The following is a 27,217-nucleotide window of genomic DNA, read 5'->3' as shown; positions in this document are numbered from 1 at the left end:
AGAGAACAGCTGATTGTCACACACTGGCCAGCTTGAGTGGTGAGGGACTTTTGAGTTTTACAGGTTTGAGCTTTGCTATTGTACAACAGGCAGGCTTCCACTTTGACTATTTTTAAATCACTAAAAGTAGAAGTTTAATGCTCAAAAGGATTTTGGTGTTGGTTGATTAAATTTGTTTCTATTTAATATATTATTTTTACATATCTATGTATTTTTATATTGTTTTTATTAATATTAGTGCACTTAATGGTGTCTGTATTTCTGGAGGAGGTGTCTGCGGAGAAGGAAGTCTGGGAGTCTCTGCTTAGTCTGCTGCCCCTGCGACCCGGTTCCAGATAAAGCGGGAGACGACGAGTAAGAGTACGAGTATTTCTGCTTTTGTGCAGGACTTTGGTCCTGTTGGTTGTTAAGTGTTTTAAAGTGTTTATATAAATAATGTTGGATTGGACTAAGATGTAATAAGTTTGAAATAAGTGGTGACACATAAGTGATACAGATTGTTAGTGCAAACAAATATGGCCTGGCACTAGAGCTGTTTGTGAAAAATCTAAATTGCAATTTTCCTATTTTGTTTTGATTTTCCTCTACACTAACCACAGGCATATACACATTTAGCTCAGGGTTTCCTTTTTTTGCCCCAATGCCTCAAAATGCTAATGTCCAGGATCTAATGTTAGAGGACTTTACCGTTTCACAGAAGAGTGCTAACAGAGAGAGCTGGATCACCATGCTAGGGGCAACTTTCTTTTTCCTTATGTATGATCGTACATCTAATGCTTGCACATTAATACCACCTAAAGGGATGGTGTCAAAAGAAAATCATGTCCTAATAATTAAATGTAAAAAGACCCACAATTGTGTGTCTCTATGATTTGTAAATTACATACCTTCAAACAAATAATGGTTATATGGTAAAATCCAATAAATTAACCGGCGCTATTTAACAATGGGGCAGCTGGCCTCTTTTTCTAGGTCTATAATCTAGATTTAATATTATATTACTCTAAATTGAACAGAATTGTTTCACGCATCTCAAACCTTAAAAATAAAAATCAAAGAATAGTCAAATTTTTTAAGCCACATTGAAAGAAAAAAAACCTTTGACTCCACCATCCCAATCAGCGTTTTAACTAAAGGTCTATTTCTGTAGTTGGAGTATCCTACTTATGGTGTCAAAATCTCAGATTGTGCTATTATATTAGAACACATTATGGAGAGAAAGACAGAGAGAGGAGGAGATTGCACACTGAAGCGTGAATATCCCAAACGGGGCATTTTTTCTGCCAACAACTGAGCTCCACTGACTCGGTTATGTATGAGTCTAAAAGCATGCATTTGCGCTTCAATGCCCCCTAAGGTTAGTGATACTAGTGAACAGGTGTTACAGCATCACCTGCTCCCCACCACATGCACGTTTAGTTACAGACACATGCAGCAATCAGAGCTCTATCAGTTGTATTTTTTCAAGCTAAACAAACTGTAAGGTTGTGTGTTCTGAGGCATCAACCGTGTGTTTATTTAAGCTTATATAATCATTAGTCAAACTCAACTAATAGAAGAGGCACATCACAAAATTTGATTTTATTTACTACAATTGTAACTTTTAGGCTTCTAAATAATTGGAAGGATTCACAAATTTTTTGGAACTAATATTTCGGGAAATCTTTATCAGAAAGGTGTGCAGGGTTCATCCACATCTTTCCTCACTTAACCGCTTTCTTTTTTTTTTTGCTAGATCACAATTTCCCAATCTAATCTCCTTGAAGTTTATGGAGATCTATAAGATTAACAGTATGGGAATAAGGAAAAGCTGAAGTCTGTTCAGATGGTGAAATATATTATTGGCATGCAGATTTAAAATGTAAAGCACCTAAAATATGATAGCCTGTGTTTTATAGGGGCTTTGTGTTTTATTGGGGCTTTGAATGACCAAACACTAATATTGCGATGATAATTAAAATCTTATATTTGCTCCTTTAAAATAAATGTTGCAAGTTAAAATAAGAAAATGTTGTTAAATGTAAACCAAAGTAAATGTACTTTATCTTATTGTTATTAAACTGACATAATGTATCAGTGTGGGTATTTTAAAATTAAAAGCAGCTTATGAACAGTACTTTTTATGACATTCCAAAAACTGGTCAGAGCCAATTAAGGGAAATTGGCCGATTTTAATAAGCAAGACTCTTTAAAGCATTATTAGTCAGAAATCTTCCAAAAAAAAAAATTAACAGTCTTGGATGTCCAAATGCCTGCTAAACTTATCTAGCTAATTTTAAAACCAGTTCCTGCAACATGCCAGGATTTCTTTTTGACTGCGGGTTTGAAAGAAGTGCCAAATTCACAACAGTTTATTAAACTGCAGAATTAAGACTCAGCCTGAAACCAAACACAAATCCTTTATGAGCACAAATAAATAAAAACTAGCAACATTTAGTCTTTTGAATTCCAGAAGGAAGTTTTAAATTGAGTTCAAATCAATAAAAAAAAAGGCAATAAGTAGTCTAAGGTGCTGTTTGTTGTAGTTACCCTCCGTCAATTTCATTTGAATATGCATTCTAATCAGACTCATTCATAAAAGTACTTAGAGCAAGTATTCTATACACTTTCATTTGTTCCATGTTTTGTATTGAAGATGTTTATTGGTTTAATGAAAGAATAATTTCAAATTCCATTTTTCTACCAGATGTAAGTGGAAAGTAATCAGAATTAACAGCGGCTTGAAAATATTGACCTCTGTTCAACAATCTATGACACGTGTTTGACTTTGCTTAAGGGAGTTACTAAAAATAAGTTCTATAACATTTAAATTAGCTGAACATGACTGAATTGAACAAATTCACAGCCACCGGTTTAAAAGATCTATTTTTGAGGAAGGCCAGGAGATTATTTTGGGTCATTAGCTTTGCAGCAATCCCTCAACCATTGCAAGAATGTGCTGACTGGGGGAAAAAAATTACAAATTTTCTACTGAAAGAGACATCCAGCAAAATCAAGCTTAGTTATGAGCAAAATCTGATCGGGAGTTTATTTATAAAAGAGAAGAAACACATAAAAACAAAGATGTACCAATCGAAGAGCACTTTAACATCATATTAATTGTTTCATTAGTGACTTAGTTACACTACTGACAGATGTAGCACACATAAGGTTATCAAAAATCACTCTTTTTCTGCTTTCGTAACTTATTTTCTAAAGACACTAGTTGAAATTTACAGATACTCTATAGAAAAACAACACTTATATTTTGGAGCATATATAAATAAAACTAATACTAAGATTATAAAAAACTGTACGAGTGACATTTGGTTAATTATTTGCAGGTTAAAAAGGAAAAACGGTAAATATATATAGAATCTCTGGCATGGCGGCTGCCTGGAGGACAACATAAGACACCAGACAAAAGTTGAATTCTTCGTTGGAGATGCAGCCTTGAACTTCCCCTAGACTTTGGTTTTCACACATTAATCACACAAAAACCCACTGTCTAGTTTAAAGGTTTTTTGTATCTGTACATTTAGATAAATATAGTCTGAAATAAATATTCCAATCTAAATACACTTAAATCATTTTCTATTTAGGTCTTACAAGGTGTTTAATACACATTTTAGGGAAATAAAATAGTCTGAAAGACAAGGTTAATGATTTTCTTTTTACTTCAGTATGAGCTCAGTTATTTTTGTTCTATTATTGTTCTAAGTTTCCAAATGTGTTAAACTTTTATTCAGACGTATTTATTTTTGAGGCCGTTGGGTTCGATTAACTCCATCTTTTTTTTGGTTTTCTCTTTCTGTTTTACTTAATATCTACCTCTCTCCACACGTCTTCTTCCTCACGAGATACCAAGCGGTGTGGCCAGAACCCAGCTGAGCAAGCGTGAAACTCACACAGACAATGACCGCTCAGAACAGATGGTCAGAGAGTGACACAGAATGGGGAAAAAAACCAAGCAGAACATTCATTTGATGATACTGTAACCTTATCTGCAGTCATTGGCAAACAAAATACATTGAAATGTTTTATTCTAAATCATGCTTCTAAAAAAAGTAACAATTTACACTTATAACTTTAATTTTATACTATTACCTTCAACTTTAATCCATGCCTTACTGAAAGAAGAAAGTAAAATTTCCTACTCTGCGTCTTGCTTAGCATATCAAAGTACACTTAAATAACAAAAGGAAATAAATATTAATGAAGTACTTGGACTTTTTTTGTCATTAAATAATGTAAGGCACATATATATATATATATATATATATATATATATATATATATATATATATATATATATATATATATATATATATATATATATATGGTGAGAACATTTTGATGGAACCCCTGTTAATACTTTTGTTCCACATATCAGCTTAATTTGACAAATGTTAATACATTTTTTAGGTCAATATACAGCGTTTGGTGTGTATCAATGCTGTGTGGGCTGCCCTACTCAAAAACTCGTCTATATAACTTAAGAAGGTTGGATTCGTCACGAAATGATTCGTGTGACCTAGAGCGCAGCTTTACATTAGTCGAAGCTCTCATTAAATATGAGAACTAACGAAGTTAAAAGTTGTATTTAGCCAACAAAACAGCTATGACACCTACCTGATCAATCATATTTTTGTTCTCTAATGTAGGATTTAATCTAGAGGGCTGAAGGTTTCCTTGTCTTTACAAGAAACCCCATTACTTTTTATTCAACTGGTCGAGGGAGTATGCTTCTTTACAGTTGCATTCTGGAGTGCTAAATCTAGAAGTTAAAGGTCTAGCTCTGCGAGTTGTTTAAAGTTAAAGAGATAGCTTTAAGTAGTAATTTATGGCTTTTGCTACCAAGCCTTTATTTGTTGAACCTCATTAGTTATGAAATGACTAGAAGAAAGGAACCCAGGTTTGGGAGGAAGGTAGGACACTTGTTAAACTGAGGGCATATTCGTTACCAGTCTGTCCTACTGTCTGCTCTGCAGGGCATTGCAAAACCTTTGGGAAATATTGGCATCTATGACCTTCCCCTGAGGTTCAACTAAGAATCCCTGTAAGATGTATGCAAACAGACAAGCTGATTTTGTGATATACTGGGATATGATAATATTTTCATCAAAAAGAAGAAGTCATTGAACACACAGTTATCAGTAACAGTAGTTAGTCTCTCATAGGTTGCCACGATGTGGGAAGATCAACCATTTTCACAAATTAAATAATTCATCCTACTGAAAACCACAGAACCAGGGATGAGAAAACTTCCAGGAACAACCATCTCTCAGAAACCACGAAACAAAAACCACCTTTAATATACAGGTGTAACAGATCTAGGTTTTTGCTTTTACTTTTCATTCTCTTCTCCATACACTTTACTATTGCCCCTAATGAGACCATTGAGAAAACAAATGTTATTGACTCCTGTCTTGTAGTTAAACCTAGATGGCACGATAAAACTTTTCAATTTCTGATACGATACCAATATTGACCTGATACAATACTAGCATGAATCATACATGCTTTTATTGTTCATTTTATGAATGTTAGAAAAGGCTTAATCAAGTGATACTACCTAAACATGGCACATATATAAGATATTAATGTTGAACCCGGACATCCCTAAAAGTAGGCTAAAAATCGGCCTGGGCAATAAAATAATAAACTAAAAAACATAGTCCATAATTATTAACAAAGGGTTATTTTTAGATTGAAAAAAATAAATAAATAAAAAGTTGAATGCACAAAGCCAGTTTTTTTTTACAAATTAACTTATTCTATAAACTCTTCCTTTCCTGCCAGTTGTTGGGTACAGATAGCTTGTTTTATTTGCAGTGCTATCCCATGGTTAGCAAATTTACTGGAGTGCCACTACTGCACCCCACACAGAGGTATAGAAGCCAAATCCCTGACTGAAATGTGGTAGCATGCTACTCAATTTTGTGCCCACGTTTACATCTAAGTGTCCATAAGAATAATTTATTTAAATGCTTTTCTACACATTTTTACCAGGGGTACGAATAGTAATCATGGGTGGGGAAAGATACTTGCTGCACTGAATGGACCAAAAAGGTGTATTGTTTTAATGCTTAAAATATATAACACTGTCCACGGAAAGTTGGATGTATTTTGCGATATATATCCAACAGTTTTTTTTTATTGTGCAAACTTTCAAGTTTAACATTGTAATATATGCATTAAGTGAGTCTGAGATTAGTTGAGTCAATATGTGAATTTTGCTAGCAATCCAAACTTAAGCAAACGCTCTCATAAGTCACACACTGCAAATACGACAGTTGGAGTGGGGATCAGAGCCACTCAGTCAAAATACTGGTATCTACAGTGGTTCATTAAGGTGTGTAAATTCTGTATAACGTGAACTATGTGTCACTTTTCAAACAATTCACAGTATCACAATTTAATGTTTAGTATTTCTATACATTTTTATGGGCCAAATTTTTATGATATTCAAAAATAAAGCTTGACAGTTACAGAAGAAATGTATTTTTCCTAGAAAAGCAAAATAAAAATAAAAAGATGGAGGACAGTATTTAGAAAAAAAAATGATTGCAGGGGGGAGAAAAGCAGTGGAGAAGCGGACATGAAAGGAGTGTAGAGAGGGAATGTGGAAGTGCTGGCGAAGGAAAGGGAGGGAGGTATAATGAAGTCCTTTGGGCCTCTAGTGAAAGAAGCCACAGCATCTGCCAGCCAACAAAGCCCGGCTCTCTACAGATGGTGGCATGCTTGGATATGCTCAGTTCATTTTCACATCATAAAGTAAATGTTCTAAACATTCTTACATGTTTTTTTTTTACTAAAAAATATTTAAAAAGTGACTTTTGCTTCACGCCGAAGATATGATTCAGAGTAGCCTAAGGTACAGTAATAGTGATTCTTTCTTTTCTCTTAATCTGTGACATTATGTAGTGAATAAATGCAGCATAACAATGAATGAGAACGTTGGGGGAAAAAATGCATGACTCAAACACAAGTTTTCCACTTTATGTTCTCTCTTGCTGAGGAATTTACCATGCGGAATGCCGTTTATGCTACTTTACATGGTAAATGGCCTGTACTTATATAGCACTTTTCAAGTCAGGGGTCTTGACCAAAGCGCTGTACACTTATATATCTAATTATATCTAAGATATCCATGTATCTGATAAGTTACTTAATGAAACAACTGTCTGTATTTGCAGGTTGTTTTTTTTGGCAACTCAGTTCTACTTTCTTCATTCTGTTTCTAGTCCACTGCCACTCTTGTTATGTTGATTTGTGCCCTGACCACAATCAGAATAGCTAACGTGGATTGCTATCAAACAGTGGATATAATTAATCTGGCTCTTGTTATCGGACAGGCACCTCTTCTTCATTCTCTTTTCAGGACTGATTCATCCAGAATATTTCAATCTATGAGTGAAGAATAAACTACGATGTCATGATGGTAAAAAGATAGTTACGACCTTTTTATCTTGTCATTTAAGAGCAGATAATAATGACTTTGGTCATAATGCTTTAGCTAAGCTGACAAGTCAGTAAGTACCTTTTGATCGTGCCAAAATACCTACTGCTGACAATATTCTCCGGATAAAAAAGAAATAAACTTCTTGTTCCTGACTGAAACCTGGTACTGCAGCATCCAAATGATGGCTGTCCTACTTGTTATATCTAATAGAGTTGCTTTTTTTTTACTAGACACAGACGGATACATTAGCTGGCTAGTAATTTCGGCCCATATTAGCATTTTTATTAGCATCAAGTGCATTAATTAGCTGATTAACTCTGTCCATTCAGAAGGCATGCCTTGATCATATAAGGAACATTGCTACTGCTTCCATTTGTGATCCACTCTTAATATTTGTTTCATTTGTTAATGATTTTTTTTTATTGTCTTGTGTAACATGTGCTACAAATGTGTAATTCTACCATAGAAATGGAGAAAGAGAAGCAATTAGCCTCAAGGATGAGTCCAAAAATAGGTAGCATATATCAGGGATTGGTAAGAGTTATATGAAAATAATCAGTAATTGCCCATTGAAAACCCTTTAATTTCAAATTGTCAACTAATGAATTAATCATTAAATGCAGTATACAGATTTTAACAAATGCTGTTAACTGAAAGAGCGACCCACTCAGAGCATTAATATGACCAAACTATATAAAATATATAAACATCTTGCATTTAGGATTAAAAAAAAACTTTTTTGTTAATGAATAATCTCAGAACGCCTTTAGTGGCATATCTTCACCTGGTTTAAATTCTTTATAAAATATGATTTAAGGAGCTTTTTATTTTTTTTTAATTTCTTAATAGAAATTATAATCAACAAATTAATGGATGAACAAAATAATAATTAGCTGCGCAAAGGGGAGGCAGCAGTAAAGTGTGCTTGTTTAAAATTTTAGGCCTGGTCCACATGAAGATTAACAAAGCAGATTTTCATATATGGCTCAGAAAAAATGTGCATCCACACACGTGTATGTATCACCAGTGAAGAAGCTGTATATACGCCAGGCCCTTTGGTGCCGCTGTGAGACTGCCACAGAATCACATTCAAATCACTTATAAATAAAAATAGCCTTGCAAAGACATCTTATGCAAAGTAAACACAGGACCATGATGGTAAAGAGTCACATGGGAGCTATGGAGTTAGTTTGAGATACAAAATCAACCTTTACAAAAGATGTGTCTCCTCCATACGCATTGAACCTCGAACCCGACTGGCGTAACCTGTTTTTCCAGTCTGGGACCTGGTTTAAAAACTGTTATTATACATTTTCCCAAAACGGCTTTCATCTATTTGGATGCATAGCTTAAATGACAAATGGTTACACCTAATCTCGTCCTTGTGTGGATGGGGCCGCAGGCATCTGTTTTCTCATAAATCCCGAATGAAGCTTTAATCTTGCTTTTCTTATTTCACTTTAACTATTGATATTTTCTTCATTTTAATCAAACTCAAAAAACTTTCTTCTGGTTTATTAAAATATTTTGTGAGACGACTGTAAAAGGCTACTGTTGGGGCTACCCAGCTGGTTATCTTAGCAAGATTTCATTTTAGTGTTTTTACAAGGTTATCAGTTGGGACTAATCATGCTTATATTTGACCGACACTTCCCATGAGCCAAGTTCTTGGTATATCTGTAGATTTTATGTTAAATGCAAAAACATTTTAGTTCCTCACATTTCCAGCCAAAAAAAAAATAAACAACATAAATATGACAAAAAAATGTCCGCCAATGTTTAGAAGTCTTATAAAACAATTCCAGACAAGAACAAGCTCAAACAATAGGCCATCCTGTTCTTATACGGTAATTAGTCCTGAGGATATTTTTTTAGTTTTGTTTTTCCACTGCTGTCCTGTTGGATAACCACAAAAAAAAAACTGATATGGGGGGCAGTAATTAGAGAGCGGGTAAGAATGGGAAATAGCCATTTCCCTTACCTTCTGGTTGCATGGTGCTTAAGCCCTCATAATGCTGACATCAGCACTCAGCTCTGACAGCAACTAACACACACACACACACACCTCACTAACTGGGTAAATGCTTCACAACAGATGAATCAGAATAAAGAGGACCGCCAACATGACTGCAATAATCTTCAACATTATGTTTCATTTAAAAGAAACTCAGGAGATAGTGACAGGATGTATGATACACACAAATAAACACATGCTTTACATTAAACCTAGTTTGAGCTTTCACTCAAGTGCAATATATATATATATATATATATATATATATATATATATATATATATATATATATATATATATATATATATATATATATACTTTCACCCTCTACATGAAGGCCACACCTTAGCCAAGCAGCATGCCACACCACATCACCAGTACCTTGGTATGCTGTCAGATCAGAGCATTGAAAGGATATGGCCATTCGGTGATCTTTTTGGCGTACTTCCTCACCACGTTGTCTTCACTGAAGAGGAAGAGGGAGCGGTTGACCGTTAGGCAGCTCTGCCGGACGGGTATGGGGTTGTACAGGGCCATGGTCCGGGCTCTCTGGGCCATCGACTGCTTGTACATCCGCTGCGCTCCGGGGGGCCCACCTTGCCTGCTGCCGCCGCGGCCGGGCCCCCCTTGTCCGCCGGCACCCCCGCCACCACCGCCACCACCACCTCCTCCTCCTCCGTACCTGTTGGGTAGCTCGTCTCCAAAGCGCGCCATTCTGCAGACACCAAACGCCAGAGGTTAGGAAGGAGCCAGGGGGAAACCTCAGAGTGACACCTCCACATGCCACCACCCCATCAGCCTCGGTTCCGAAGACACATGCAGAATAGAGTTTGGGTTTGGATCTGTCTCTACTTCTCTGTCTCTCTCTCTGAGCGTGTCCTTCCACCTCTATCTAGATCCTTTTTTTTCCTTCCCAAGTCTTCAGCACCAAGAAGATACCTCCATTTGTGAGGTGGGAGGGGGGATGTCAGAGGGGAGGGATGGGAGAAAAGAAGATAAGATAATCGAGAATCTTGTATTTAAGGATTAAGAAGTCAAATCGCAACAATGTGTTTATATTATTTGTGAACAGACAGTTTTCTGTTGGAAAATTGAGAAAAATCGAATATTTAGTGAAGGCATCACACAGGCTTCACTCTCTTGTGCTGTTCTTATTTAACCATTATGATAAAAAAAAAAGACAGCTAAAAGACAGTCAGCTGCTTCTATTAAAACTGGCAAATCAATCGATCAGCTCAAATGCGATCGGAATGCATAGCTGTGCATTGAGATAAATATTGCATCCATCTCCACAGAGCAGGCCAGCTGGAGACTGCGTCTTTTTCCTGCATCTTGTCAGGATCTGCAGTTGTCTTCCCCCACCACCACCTCCTCTCCTCTTTTCTTTTTTTTCTCCAAAGCCGGATAAAAATAGAAATAGATAAGAGTAAAATCTTTAATAATTAATTTCTTCTTGTTCTATATATCCGCAGGGTTTGATGCGCTCGCCGCTGCTTCCTTTAACTGTCGCTTCAGCTTTCTGTTTACACGCAAAACGTCAACCGAGGGGGGCTTCCCCAAAATCCGTGCCTGGTGACATTTGTTGATATTTGGTAATGGACGGTGCGGCATCCCCCCCCCTCCTCTCCTCTCCTCCTCTTTTAACCCCACTCCTCTTCTACAAGGCGTCGGTCGCTGGTTTTTGGGCGTGATTGCGCGTACTTGGAGGTGAATACGCCCGCTTTCCCAGTGTACCAGTTTATGTCTTCCTCGCTCTCGTGCGTAAAAGAAAAAATAATGATAAAAAAAGGAGTGGATGAGATCAAAGAAAAAAAATTAAAAGAAAATGTCCACAATAATCATCTATAATCCAGTGTTGGGGGAACAAGAATCCCAGATAAACAGGATCCGGATGATGGAGGCAGCAGCTTCAGCACCATCATCAATTTTTGGTCGAAAAACAGGACGGTTGCGGTGCGGTTTTGCTGGAACAGCAGCTCTCATCTTCTCCTCCACCAACGGGCAGAAAACGTGCACCATCTCCACCCAGCAGCATCACCCCCCCACACCCTCCTCGATGATCCTGAAACCTGAAAGAGGCGACCAGCCAGGTCCGACGTCTCTTTAGCGTTCTCCTTTTGCGCGCTCTCCCTATCTTCTATCTCTTTAGGATCCCCCCCGCCCTCCTTTAACCCCTCAAGGGGAAGGTAGAACAACGCTGTCGATCCAGGGGGGTTGTTAGTAAAGGGACCCGAAAAAGTGGAGTTGCTCCTGCGTTTTTATTAACGCGTTCAACAGGGGTTGAGCCGTGCTCTGAGCATCTGATCAGTCTGAAGGGAACCGAGCGCCACGCGAATATCCGTGGCTAAGCCATGCAGCGCACGACGCACGGCACCTCCCCAACCCAAACACATTATTACGCTGGCTACACCTGTGTGGAAAGGTATGTTATCTGTCCCTTTAACAACAACAAAAAAAAAGAATAAATACATAAATCATATAAACAACACAAAAATAAGTGTTTGGAATGCCAAAAGTTACATAAAATGTGATAAATATCTGGTTTTGATTAATTCCTAGCAGGTTGGTTTCTTTAGTTTCCTCTCTCTTGGTCATAGCAGACCAACGATAATATTTATTTCTATTTTTGCAGATTTTTTTTTAAGTAGGTACCCTAAGTGTAGTGGATGTAGGGTGCAAAAACCAACAATAACAATTGATATTCATCTCAACTTGATTTCTTGTGTAAAGGCCTAAAGTCCACAGTCGTTAGGCATGATCCTCTCATAAGAGCTGAGCTGATTGTAGCTGGTCAATCGTGTGCATTTCTACAACTAGTTTAGGGTCATATCTCACCCAGCTTTGTACATCTAGAGACTAACATTTTTGCCTGTTCTTATTTGCAAACTAGCATAAGATCGGTCAAGTTTGATGATGAGCTTCTGTGAACATAAACGTTTATGTCTTGCCCCAACTTTTTAATTAGATTTAAGACTTCTATTGGAAGTTGAACCTCCCCTAAAAGATAACACATCAGCTGGACTGTCAAAAGAGCTATGGATCTATGCAGCTCCAGAGTTTCTTGGTCCTCTCTGCTGATCTTCTGATTGATGCTCACCTTGCTTTGCTTCAAATTAATCATAGGGTCTTTGTAGGTTTGTAGTTGTTCCACACTCTTTCTAACTTGGGATACTGGATTGAAGCTCTATGAGATGCTCTTTGGAAAATTGTTTTATTCCCCAAGCCTTCTTCAAAATTTCACCACACATTTCTTTCATTAATGATTTTCAACAAACCTCTGATGCTTTCAGTGGCTTTTGTGACGAACAGACGCTCTATTCTTTAAAAAAAAAATCATGGATAGCAGTCCTTCATCCCATCTGCTTAATTTACAGCTACGCTTTAATGTAATCCAATTTCCATTGCCAAATCTAACAAATGTATATTCAAATGCTGTCTCTTAAAAATGTCTCAGTGTTAAAGATGGATTAAGGATTGTTTTTAGCCAACTTGATTTTTATTTTTTTTCACAGTTAAGTACATACAGGAAAAATCCTGCCAGCTAAGTTAGTAAAGCTAACTTTTTAATGCACATTGCCAAGAGGAAAGAAGACAGAGTTTGGAGTGTTGTCCTGTTTTTTGGGCTTTTTTTTGTTTTTTGTTTTTGCTTTTTTTAGGAAAGTTCAAAAGAAAAGTATTATTTCTCCTTCCTCCAAGCTATTTTTGAAGGTTTGGCTCAAATTTAAAGCTGCTTTGAAGCGATCCCACAAGCTGTTAGACTAGGCTAAATAAGAATAAACAGTGATGAACAGGCACAAGAAGCTTCTCCCTGTCATCGTTTATTAGGAAGCCTGTTAAATTTGTATGACATCCGTAAAGTAAAAATGCAGATCACTAAAGGCTTGTAAAACTACCCAACCTGGTTGGAACTGCCCTTGGTGCTGAAATACTTTCTAAAAGGGTTTCCTTTTTTTTTGGTGATGTCCAAAGTGCTGAACAAATAAAATGAGCATAAAGCACCGTATGTCACCTGCTTTTCTTTTGGAAACAGTTACCTGTATTGTGCCCAGGTGGGTTAGAACTGTACCTCCCACCATCTGTTACTTTTCAGAGCACTGCGTTCAAGCTGTACTAGCCATGTGTCTCCTGTCCCAGCAACTTTTGGCTGTTTCTTACCCAGAGTTTGAAGCTCTGTTTGTATTCCAAAGGGTGGTGGATGGATTATGAAAGTGGTACATATGGTGGATATCTAGAAACCAACATCCGAACCAGTTTGACAAAACTCTGCTAAAGAGGAATACCCAATTTATGACAGGGCAGGTTATCTTTTTGAATAAATCTCAATGTTTTCTCTCAATCATTTTCTACAACAAAAACAAAAAGCACACTAACTAAAGTGGTAGTGTAATTTAGTTAGTTTGTCTATTATGGTAAATCGAATTTCATATAACACATGAGAGGAAAATCAGTTGCTTTTGCTGTATGTGACATTTATATTCTAAGTACAGTATATATTATAACTACAGCAGGCAATTAAAAGGACCAAAATAAAAATGCTAAGCTATTGTGCTGCTGTTAAATCTAAACACATGAAGTAAACTGATGATAAAATTAGGTAAAGAATAAAAAGATTATTCATTATCCACCAATAAGCATACAAACGACAGTTGTAAAAAGTTGTGGATTAAAAATCATGCATTAATCTTGATCACCTCCACAGGCTGTAGCCTTTTAAAAATCTCAGAACTTGAAGTTAAACAGAATATACAATTTATCACTCAGTTTTACACATCACCTTATTCACAGACTCATAGCTACTACCAGGCTATGATGAAATCTAGATCCTGCTTTCAGCAGTGAAAGTGAATGATAGTGGTGGGGAAATGGTAAGATGGGGATGTTGCCGGAGAACAAGATTTGTATGATCATTGAAAACACGACACAGCTGGATGACAAATGACAAGCTTATTGATGACAAGGGATAGACAGAGCGAGAGGTGGTGTCTGTCAGCAGTTTCCTTCCTTTTCTACTCGTTATCCTACACTCTAGGGTGCCCCTGCTACTGTTACTGCTGTTGCATTGCCACGCAGCTTTCCCAGCCTCTCTCAATGGGAGTGTGTGGGTGGGTGTGCATGCGCTGCTGAGGGAGTCTTGCTGAGGCCCTGATGTGCGGCATTGTCATTCAGGGAGCGTTCACACAGGCAACCCCATAGGAAGCCCTGGCACCTCCCCCTTGAAATAATGCCCCTTTCCTCCACCTCCTCCTCTTGTCATCCCCCCGCACCCTGTCTGTTCTCTGATCTCACTCAGCAGGCAAAAGCTACAGAGCTGAGGGAGACGTTAAAATGAGAGGGGACAAGAAGAACTAAAGATATGCAGCAAGATTATGGGTTAATAATCTTCTACTAGCTAGTTAGACTTCACTAGGAAATAATTAAAATCTAATTTTGTTGGATTTCTGTCAGATATCAAGTGGTTAAACTCAGTTCATTTAAATATTAGTGTCTTGGCATTTTCTCTTTATAAGCCATGATACTCACTAAATAGTATTAAAATTTAAGAATGATTATAGTTTCTTCTTAAAGGCTCAGTCTTTGTTGCACTGGAAATAAGTGATACGAGAGCAGGGATATGAATTTGTTAAATGTCTAAAACACATTCAACACATATCTGCAATTTCAGTTTCCCTCTGCATCTGTTCAACCTCTAACTGTAATTGAGAAAACAGCAATCTGGATAAAATTGTTAGCTTAATACACTAACATCAAAATATATGTGAAACACAGGAATGTACATCATTCTGTTGTTGAGGGAAATGGATAAATGGTCCAAAATATGCAAACTGTGTCTACAAATAATCAGCAAATTCGGAGTAAAAAAATTGAGTCCATGCTTGGTAGAAAGACCTTCAACATTTGCTTCTGGGTAATTTCTTGGCACTTAACATTGACAAACAGTTTTCCATTTCTCTTTGCATAATATCAACGGCTCCGTCAACTTTGAAGGACTTGCCACAGATTCTCATCTGCCTTTAAGTCTGGCCTCTGACCAAGTCTAAGCATTGACCTAAACCATTTGGTTGCATCTCTGCTTTGATGTAAAGGGTTGCTGTCCTGTTGCCCTCAGTCCAGAGACTTTTACAGCCACTAAAAAGTTTTTTTTCCAGGACTGCCTTTCATGCTGATCTATCCATTTTTACATCAAGACAGACCAGTTTCCTGTTCCTTGCTAAGGAAAAATATTCTCAGAGCACAATTCTACCACTAGCTTTCACACTGTTCATGTGGATGTATTGTGTTAGTTTACAACAATCAAGCATTTTAATTTACTCAGATATTTATGTTTGGTTGTAATCAAACAGAACACCCCCCTTTTCTATGTTTCCTGCATTGGTCTGAAATGCCTTAGCATGTATTCTTTTTGCTTTCTGTCAACAATAGCTTCCTTCAGGCCAACCTTCGAGTCCACAAAAAATATTTATCAAGATCCAGCGCAGCAGTGGATTTCTGCTCGCTAACAAACCACCAAGCATTCGTGGACGAACATTGTGAAACAGATATTTTTAAGAGTTACGGAATGATTTTAATAACCATAAATTGTTTTCCTTCAAATAAAGAATTATGCACTACAGTACTTTGTATTTTTCTGTTACATTTAGTGTTGCACCGATACCGATACCAGTATCGGACGGGGCCCCGATACTGCCCTAAAATGGTGGTAGACCCTAACTACTGTCACCCACTCCTGGTAGGCAATAAAAAGTTCTACTGGATTCACTTTGTATTAGATTTTTTTCCTGCTTCACAAAGGTAGGCAGCAGCTTGACAAAGACAAGGCAATTATTTTACATTATTATGGTATCTGTATCGGCCGATACTGCACAGCCAGGTATCGTATCCGGGCCAAAACATGGCATCGGCGCAACACTAGTTACATTTAATGCCAAAGAATACATAGAATCTTAAATGGGACGAATTGGGAAAAAGTTAAACAGGTCTTTAGCAAGACACACAAAAAAAAAAGACAGTAACAGACAAACCTGTGTCCCTCCTTGATGTTCTCCAGACCTCCTGGCTTTGGCATTTCCACTTGTGTATATTTTGGGTGCTGCTACCAGAATCGTATAGAATTGAAAACTGAAATTGCAAAGCACTCTTCTATCCAGATTTTGTGTCCTCTGGGATTTACGCCTCTTGCCATAAAACCCAGACTCCAAGTTCGGGTCAGCCTCCACCATGACCCCTCTTAGCCTCCATGATTCCCCATTGTCCTGCCCTGAGCTGAGTAAGGTCATGTTGTCATCACTGCTCATATCTTTCTGCTTTGTCCCCCGGCCATACCACACTATTCCTGCAGTGACTCTCAGAACAGTTTGGCCTGCTTAGCTACAGCCATTTGGTCTTTCTTACACCTTTGCATTGTACATGCCTTTAGCCGTCAGTGATTTTTTTCCCCCCACAGTTTTATTGTACACAAGTCCTTCAGTTAGAGAATTTCACTTAATTGTACAGAAACCTGCACCCAGCCAACTTGATTTCATTCTACTTATGGTCTGGTGAGATAACAGTTGGCCAACGGTAAAAGATGAGGAAATGCCCATCTTGGATCAATAACTAAAATCCTGATTATAATTTAAATTACCAGTCATAAACAAAAGTAGTTTTGAATGAATGTAACTACATTTAAGATAAACACACAGAAAATAATTGGTAAATATTAAAAATTACAAAATAATATTTGGGAGCAAATGTGGTTTAGCAACTGAAAATCATTTCATGTCAAATTGAGGACACTATAAAAATATGTTCAGTTTTTTCTTCCTTTTATACTGTATATATTTGCTCACATGAGCATTTCATTTTAATTCGAACAACAAATTAAACAATACATATAGAAATAAAAAATGCTTAACCTTCTTTACACAACCAAGAATGTAATTTTAAAAGTTTAATTAAAGCAGTTGCTAAATTTGCTAAGCATTTTAGTAAGGATAACAGAATATTGGTTATTTTGCATTTAAAATTGAACATGTTTAGAATATTTTTAATGGATTAAGATATTTCTGATAAGTTTTGAAAATGTTTCTGTGGAAGCTGTTTGGATTCCAGCTGTTTTATTTCAGGTCATGACTTTAGGATGTGACAATATTAATGTTTCCATTGAATTTTCTAGGAGTTTTAAGCAGACATTTGAAATGTCAAAAAGAGAACATGCATATTAGGCCTACTTCGCTCCAAAGGAGCAAATTAACAGGGACATGCTAAGTGTAATGTTGTCATAGGTTGTCATGTTACACGTCTGTAAAAACTGGAAGCAGAGGTAACAAACTAGCGAGGATTAAAGATCAGTAATGGACTGAGGTTTTAATGAATGTGTTGAATTCAGGGAAGTTAAACTTACTTTATCATTTAATTTAACATTAGTGATTTTAGATGTTATAAGCAAATCTTAATCTTAAGGCTAAAATTCAGGACACTGGCGGTGGTATCAGCTGATCAATCGTGACTTAAATGATTGCCAACTTAGAACTTATTCAATAAATGTGATTCAATCTCCTCTTTAGTGAATTACATTTTTTTTTAAATGTAAAAAAAAAAAAAAAACAGCTAAAAGCAGCTTAAACAGATTTTTGTGAAATTTAGTTAGTTAGCTGTTTAAACCATGAAAATACAATACATTTTGCAGCACTGCCTTTGGACAGACAGGCTAACTTCTAACTGTAGCTGTTACTAAAATGTTCAATACCAAACTCAAAAACTGGTTAAAGACAAATCAGAGTTGTACTCACTTTTATTTTTTAAATAGGTAAGAGTTGTATGTGAGATTTTTTTTTTTACACAAAGTAATGTATATAAATTCTATTGTACATAAAAGTCCAACCAGTGACAGGAGTTGCAAATTAGCTTCAGGTATAACAGTATGTCCAGCACTTAAGTGACTTGCTTTGTTTTGTCACTATGTTTGTTTGCATTGTGCCTGTCAAATAAAGATGAAATGAAATAATTTGAGTATTGCAGTTTCCATCAAGCTTTTTTTAATGTGAAAGTTTTAACTCTGCTTTTAAAAAACGCTGATGGAATCACTGACTCAAGATTCTTAAATGCAGGAACTAAACAGGCCGTTTGCCTTCAATAGTAAATCTTTGTAGCAGCAACTCGTGTATATATTGGAAAAAGCAGCAATACACCCCTGATAGGAAAAATGTGAGAAGACCAAAAATATGTTTTCTATTTTATATATATATATATAACCCTTACGTTAGGGTATATTTCTACACGATAAAACATAAACAGCAACAATGTTATTGAATCTCTGACCTTTGATTCAGTATGTAATGTGAGCAGTCGTGACGCATATGATGGAATATCAGATTTGTAGAGTGGAATTTTTTATTCCCTGACAGAGCAGAAATGTTATATTTTTTGTTATTTAGTCCCATATTTAAAACTGCTTGGTTTCCTTATTTGTTGGGCCAGAATGATAAATGAGTTCCCATTGCTATTGTTGTACTGGGCGAAAAGTCTCTTTTGTTGGGTCAAAACAAGGAATCGGGAATTTTTAAAGCTTATTGTCAGCATAAAAGCAAAAAAATAAGATTAATTTGTAAGAGTTGTTTTACAAAGCTTGATAAACAGGTATGGCGAGAGGAGTTTGAGAACAGCTTGGAAGATGCCAGCTCAGTGTGACTGGGATGAATTCCTTCATTGTGCTTTGTGTCATTTCGCACCTTAATAAAATTAAATATATATTTCTCTCTCTCACTAATGCTATTCTTCAACTTAATCATCTGCTGCAAAGTCCAGTCATCTCATAGAGTTATTATACTCTTATATCTCACAGTGTTTGGCTACTTTTACCTTACTGTAAAAGTATTATTATTATTTTTTAACCATGACAAGTTCTCTGCATTATTTATACTCTCTCCCACTATGATTGTCAGCTCCTGCCTTTAAAGTATCCACTATCTTAACCTAACCTGTTCAAGGATGATTGCAGAGATACTTTGGACATGAGCAATATTAAAAACCCATGTGAATTTGCATTGTTTCTCAGGATTTGTTTTATTTTATGCAAAGATGGTATAAAAGATCAAACCCCATGTGCTTTTGTTGCATGTGTGAGGTTGTGCTTTTGCAGACAGGCTGGAACATATAGCAAGCTGATGTAGCATCCGAGCTAATTAGAGGATTGCTCTCCCTCCTTCCTTCTCTCGCTCTCTCTTTTTGGCTCATACCCACACGGACTCAACCTGTATTAATTGATTGGCTAGTTAATGGAAGTGGAAAGGAGGAGTGCAGTGGGGAGAAAAAGGACAAGGAAGAGGAGTGTGCTGGGCTCAGCTAATGGTCCTTGATTGGGTGTGTGGAGTAAGCATTCTAGTCATAGAATCAGCACTAAAGGAAGCCAGACAAGAAATTAGGGACAAAGACAAGAAAGAAGCAGAGCAGATAACGGAAGCTTGAAAATGAGAAACTGAAATGGAAAATTAAAATAAAGACCTTTCAAGTTTTATATTAAACTGCAACAGAAAAGAAGAAAGCGGAAAAAATATATCCTCAGTTTCCTAAAACCTCTGGTTTATAATCTAGACTTATAATTGGTACTTATAAACATCAGTCCAAATATGGTGAATAAATAGTCAATATTGGTTTTTGAAAAGTTATTTTCTTTTTGTACAAATCTAGTTGCTGGGCTTAGGCTATTTGCATTTGTTCATATCAAAACATTGTTATTTCTGCAACACTTTGTCATTATCACTTTAATATAAAAGCACCTTTGTCAAATGTCTCAGCCATCTGTTGTAGCTCCACTGCTCTCACCATTTACTTTAAACAGAGCTGAGCACATGCTAAACAGAAACCTCACTGCTCATATCCACATTCAGCCATGCCCCTTAGGGTCTCTTTGATCCGCCACCTTGGTAGCATTTTTTTTAATTTAGGGGTGGAGTTATGCCTTAATATTTGTGTGAGAAGTACAAAAAGAAATAAGTTTATTTGGAAGGGACTGAACCTACAGCTATACCACAGGTTATTTTGCTACAGAACAAGATGTTCTTTACTGACCTTTTTCCTCCTCTGAATAAATGTGCTCAAATGAAAAAGGTTGGAGCTTTCGAAATCTTTTTAGTGTGAGATTACATACTGCAATAAAACATGCATTGATTTAAAGGCTTTATAGAGAGCTTTGAAATGGGTGCCATAAATGTGCAAAACAACAACGAAAAAAATATGAATATATGAGATGAAAACTCTAAAACACTCTAACAACTTATACTTTTGTAATGAAACCAAAAACGCTCACCTCAGGATGGCAAGCTGTAGCAACCTGCCGGTCTGGGCTACAGCCAACGGAAAGGCAAGTCAGGCATATCAAGCCCATATGTCCCAGGTTGCCCAGTACTCAACGAGGACTAATATTCATCTAGCTGGATAAATGTTACATTAACAGTAGATGCCATAAAAATATGGCTAATATTTCTAACTAATTTTATATTTTTAAAACTGACTGATTAATAAGAAGACCTCAGGGACTTTCTAAAGATAGTTGCAGCATCATAAAGTAATAAAAGAGGGTATCCTTCGCCACAGCAGACATATTCATGAGTGATTTAAAAATCTAAAAGGCTCACATCCAAAGGACAAATGTCCCTGAAAAAAAAAAAAATTCTGAAGGAGAAATAAATACAACTATTTCATTTTTTTTCCCTTTTGTGTAATTTCAAAACTCTCTTAAATTATTATATATTAAACCAAACCTACAGTATCATGGCCTTGTTATTGTAAGTTGGAACACTGTCACTTGAAATGATTGATAACTGGAGAAATGAATCATTAATAATAATTTCAGAGAGTTTTAGTATAGGAGCTGCTGAATTATGACTTCCAATACTTGGAAGAGCATTTTCCATTGATACCTATTTCTTGTGTCCAAAATTGACCTCATTTTGCAAGGAGGAGCCAAATAAACTTCTTTATATTCGCATTAACACACTTCAAGGGGCATAAGTGTCAGGGGAATAAATTGAAAGTTGGTTGTTTATTTACATACTGTACATTTTTTATTAATTTATTTCTTCTAAAAAAGCAGTCTTAGCCATGTCATTTGGTGTGTCTTTGTATCTCTAACGCTGTGTCACCTCCACAGCGGTGTGAATATTTTAAGGCCTTATTCATGGCGACAGATGCAGTGTTCCACCTAAACTTGAAAAAGTAGGACAAAGCAGTGATGATTGCAGCGCTATTTTTTTTGTGTGTGTGTGCAATTCAGAAGAGTTATGATTGCCTCAAGGATAGAAACTGTGTTCACAACAATGACCTGTAGTTATTTTACAAGTTGCTGCGAAATCTAAACCGTTAATTTAATCCCCCCTCCAGGTCTGATTGATGGAGATATCTGTTCCAATCTATTATATCCGTTTGCTGACAAATTTGCAGTTTCTTAATTTTATTCACTTAACTTTTTGTTCGTGTCCTACAAGTTGAAGACAAGTATCTGGCTAACACAGAAAAGAGCATCACAGTGCTGTGTTTGTTTTTCTGGGGCAGTGGACTGCATAACTAGACTGAGAATATTGTCAGATGGCTGAAGGAGCACTTTAAGGATCTTCACAATCCTGCCACCATGAATATCAGTGTCAGAGGGAGCATAACTTTTCAGGGTAAAGTAAGTCCTTAACCATGTTATAGGTCACTGAGCAGATGGGATACTTTAAGAAGCGATGAAGGCTCTGGAGTTCATGGGCTGTAGTGGATGACACCACAGCAGACCAGGGAGTAGTTTGCTTTTCTTGTCTGTCTCTGTAGTGTTCTGCGTTGAGCTGTTCACTAGTCAATGGTGTTGTCCCATTTCACCAGTTTGATTAGGGAAAAAGATTCTAAGATTTTTGCTTTTTAAAGAAAATAATGTTGCACATCGCATGTAATCGCATGCAGCCACGTATTTCGAGCTTGGCCTATTTTTCAGTGTAGCCCTGTTTCTCTGACTGAGACTGGCTGGATGTGCTCTCTTCATCCTCTAACCCTGACATGGGAGCTGGCTCAGAGCTTGTCTCCCTGGCTGTGTGTTGTCTAGATGGGGGCACCTGTGGAGCTGGTTTACAGTTGTCTTTTGTATCTCTGCTTCTTTATATATCTCTGCTTCTGTCTTCTTGAACCCCAGTCGGCCTCGGCAGATGGCTGCTCACACTGTGTCTGGTTCTGCTGGAGGTTTCTTCCTGTTAAAAGGGAGTTTTTCCTCTTCACTGTCGCTAAAAGAATGTTTGGTGTGAGGGATTGCATTCAAGTAAATGAGTTGATGCAATCAACTGGTTTTCCTTAGATAGAAAACTTTGAATCAATTTGACTGGATGATCTGGTGAACTGTAAAGTGCCTTGAGATGACTTGTGTTGTGAATTGGCGCTATATAAGTAAACTGAATTGAATTGAATACCAGTCATATTTTTTTTATTCTTATTTATTAAAAAAACAGAAATTCCTTGTAATGCTTGTCCATTTTGTTTGTTTCTTCAGGCTTTTTTATAATTATGATCTCAAACAGAACATATTAGAATAGATTAAACTAGAAACTATGATAGGGTTTGTGCCTTTTAAAGTAGCTGTTTCCATTCAACTGAAATTTAAATTTTATAAGAAATTGTAAAAGTTCTACAAAAAAGGACATGTGAATTTTCAGCGTTTCTATTCTGTTTGAATTGACTTAACCAAGCACCACAAAGGTGTCCTACTGTACATCGTAGTCCATATTACTTTGTCCATATTACTTTTGGCTGTAATAAACAGGAAGCAGAGGCTGCAATCTAGCACTGACCAAAGATCAGTAATGGAGGAATGTTTTAATGCATGTGTTTCTATCGAGGAAGTTGTTCTTATGTTAACATGTCAGTTAGTTAAATGGCGATGTTGCTTCCAGCCATATTTATGGTCATAATAGGAAGATCTGGCAAGACGTCAACAGCAGAAACAGCTGATTATTCATGTGAGTAAAAGTTCACTATGTCAGAACTGATTTGAAAAAAGTGTTTCCATCTCTCGTTTTGCACATTGCCCCTTTTCCACAAAGGCCAAAAACCACCTTAAACTGGCGTAAAAACTTTTTTTTCCTATTTAAGCAAGGTCCATTCAAACGTAACCGTTTCCATCAAGCTTACCTGATGCAGTATTTCAAAATGTCCCCAATGTGTTAAACTAAAGAACAGAGTAGATATAAAGCACTGTTCCTACTGCCTGATTTGCAAGCATTCTTTTGAAAAATGTTTTTGGAAATAATTAAGTACCAAATAGCAATTAAAATCAAATGTGGTGCCAAACTGGATTGGACTTTAAATTAATTGCACTTTTAGAATCAGAAGACAAGCCAGAAAACTGGAATTACAGAGAAAAAATTAAAAAAATGCAGAAGAAAAAGAAGAAAAAGATTAAAAAATGGTAGTAAAGAAAGGGATGGTGTGTTTGACTTACTCCCATCGAATGGTACACTAAATGAATTACAAATTACAGACTAGCGCCTCAATGGGCAGTGTGTAAGACCTACTACGGAAACCATGGAGTGGCATTCTATTATTTCTAAATGGAGAGAACACATCAACCTCCTTCACTCTCGTCAAATCAGCAAAAATAACCAAAACACATGAAACATTTCTTTTAAAGTAGAAATGAAAGAAGCCTACGCTAGAGAGTTGGTACGACTTCAGTGAAAAATAATAGTAGCTGATAACTGTTGCATTGAAGCATGTCCAGTGTGGGATAACAAACTATGTGTCTCTTATGGAGGACTGAGAGTGTCATTGTAAAAGAGAAAGAGTAATTTCAAATTTAACATTTAAATAATTAAATTAGAAGTCCAGATTGAAAAAAATAATTGCATATTTTATATTGAATCACTAAAGAGGAATTGAATCTAATATTAAATACTGCAATTTAAAAATGTATTTTTAGATCGTTGTTCTTAATGAAAATTTAAAAACGAAATTTAATAAGTGTAACTTTTCCTAACAACAAATTTGAAAAGGTAAATCTTTATTTCCATTTTATTTTTGAACTTGCAATTACAAATCCGTCCTTTCTTTTTGCTCCTTTCCATCCTTCTTGTCTCAGTGCACGTTAAAAGCAGCTCATTTGTCATTTTGTGACAAGTGTGGCAGCCTAAACACTGAGGGAGATCATTACACCTGAAGAGCAACTGTGATTGGTTTGACTGGTTTTCAGTCCACCAGAAAGCCTTCAGTCTCTGCATCCATTTGAAGGAAGGTATTATTTCTCTTTTTGTTGTTTTTTTCTCTTTCCTCTCACTGGACAAAGAATATGGACAGTCCTCTATTGTAACAGAAAATGGAAAGTAGAAAGATCTAGGGTGCTTTTTGCCTGTTCACCACCAACAACACCTTTTCAGATAAAGGAAAAATCCATAAGGTTTGCAAGTTTATCCCTGTTTACTTAATCCGATCAAAAAAGGTAATGCAACATGGCATCTCCCATAGGGAGTCCCAGCCCCATGTATCTATAAACTTCTTTTTCTAAGCTATGTGAAGGCTTATATTTTTGATGTAAAGTTGTAAGACTTTCACATAATATTTTTAAAGCAACACTTAATTCTTGCAAATAAAATGTGAAATTTGTTTCACTGTCCCTTTAATAACAACAAGAATGGCAGATGATCACAAATAGGGGAAATAATAATATAGCAACGACACACACACAAAAAATAACAGCTGACCAAACATAGAGTTATTCCATATTTTGTCATAGAAACAATCAGAGGGAAATCATGTTTGAAGAGGCACGCAAGCACCAGAGAGAGCAAGAGGGAGAGAGTGAGTGATTGAGTGCGAGACAGAGAGAGGCAAGGAGGGAGAGAGAAAAATGGTAAGAAGGATACATGGAGAGGAGCCAGAAAGAAATTGAATAGATGGAGGAAGGTGAGATGGAGGAGAGAAGGAAGACAAGCAAAGGACATGGAGGTGAGGAGTGCAAACATAAAGGTGGCACTGAGTAGAAAGGAACAGCGTGTTCCCATTGTTCCCAACTCAACCACCTGCTCATTCACAGTGAAGCCGCTGGCTTAAGCAGGACTCTTCTATGAGCTCGGATCGTCATGTTTAGGTTGGTTTTTTTTAGACTCGACTGGCTTATTTTAAACACCCACACTCCAATGTCTTCTATAAAATCGTAAGCTAATAAAACCTAAAGTAGATATGAAAAGCTTTACCAAACAACATGCCCTATACTGTAGAATAGTTTGTTAGCAGTTTTCATGAAGACACTGTGCCAGCTTTAGCTCTCATAGGTATGGCTGTCCATGTACATTAACTAGAACAAGCCATAAACAGAACTCTCCTCCTACCTTATTTATACATCTCTAGTTCTTGTCCCTCGTTGGCCTAATCTATTTATAACTTTCTGTTCTGATGGGTCAGTGCCTTAATATTGTCTTTATGGCCTCTTTCTCAGCTTTTTTAGAATATGCTTTTCTCTTTTTTCTAAAATTGTTCAAGACTTTTCAAAAATTAAATTAGTTAAAGGAAGGAAATTAATGAGGTGATAGTTTTCAAACTACAGTATTTGCAATATGTAATGGACTTTTTCAAGGTTGCCTGGTAAACTTAAAAGTGTAGTGGAGGATTTTCTTTTTCCGGGTAGATCATCAAAATAAGTGGTCCTCCTAATTTTCAATCATTCATTTTAATTCAGTTTATTTAAATAGCAATTCACAACACATGTCATCTCAAGGCACTTTACAGTTCAACCAGATCATACAGTCAAATTAATTTAAAGTTTTCTATCTAAGGAAAACCAGCTGATTGCATCGACTCATTGACTCAAAGGCAATCCCGCACACTAAGCATGCTTGTACCAACAGTGGAGAGGAAAAACTCCCTTTTGACAGAAAGAAACCTCCAGGAGAACCAGGCTCAGTGTGAGCGGCCATCTGTCGAGGTCGACTGGGGTCCAAGGACACAGAAGCAGAGATACAAAAGGCAACTGTAAAAGGCGGCCCCGTCCAGGAAACACACAGCCAGGCAGACGAGCTCTGAGCCAGCTCCTATGTCAGAGGACGAAGAGAGCACATCCAGCCAGTCACAGTCAGAGAAACAGGACTACACTTAAAAACAGGCCAATCTGAAACATCTATGAACAAAGGTGTTGATGGCAGCAGCACAGCTGATATTTCTCTCCAGGATGGTGTCACAGCCAAACAGGAACAGATGAGGCAAAACTACCATGAGTAAAAGCAGAGAAAGCAGAACATTAGAGATTGAACTAAAAAATCCTGCAGAGTGGGAGAATAGAGATGGAATGAAGCAGAATTATGAAATAGGGCTCCCTATGTCCTCCAGCAGTCTAGGTCTACAGGTGCTGGTCATAAAATTAGAATATCATGAAAAAGTAGATTGATTTCAGTAATTCCATTTAAAAAGTGAAACTTGTATATTATATTCATACATTACATACAAACTCATATATTTCAGATGTTTATTTTGTTTAATTTTGATGATTACAAATGACAACAAATGAAAATCTCAAATTCATCATATCAGAAAATTAGAATATTGTGAAAAGGTTCAAAATTGATGGCCCCTGGTGCCACACTCTAATCAGCTAATTAACTCAAACCACCTGCAAAAGCCTTTAAATGGTCTTTCAGTCTAGTTCTATAGGCTACACAATCATGGGGAAGACTGCTGACTTGACAGTTGTCCAAAAGACGACCATCGACACCTTGCACAAGGAGGGCAAGACACAAAAGGTCATCGCTAAAGAGGCTGGCTGTTCACAGAGC

General features: G+C 36.8%; 1 protein-coding gene across 1 annotated transcript in view; it reads right to left on the bottom strand.

Moving 5' to 3' along the window:
* Positions 1-27,217, bottom strand: part of cacna1ab (calcium channel, voltage-dependent, P/Q type, alpha 1A subunit, b) — a 255,768-nt gene that overhangs the window by 181,157 nt on the left and 47,394 nt on the right. Inside the window, exon 3 of the mRNA XM_038290608.1 lies at positions 9,877-10,173. Within this exon, the coding sequence (XP_038146536.1) occupies positions 9,877-10,173 (297 nt within the window). The remainder of the gene's footprint in view (positions 1-9,876; positions 10,174-27,217) is intronic.

This window comes from Cyprinodon tularosa, unplaced genomic scaffold, assembly GCF_016077235.1.
Source record: "Cyprinodon tularosa strain WSP-4 unplaced genomic scaffold, ASM1607723v1 ctg285, whole genome shotgun sequence".
NCBI lineage: Eukaryota > Metazoa > Chordata > Actinopteri > Cyprinodontiformes > Cyprinodontidae > Cyprinodon > Cyprinodon tularosa.
The sequence above is the reverse complement of the archived record's forward strand: the minus strand, read 5'-3'. Positions and strand labels throughout refer to the sequence as shown.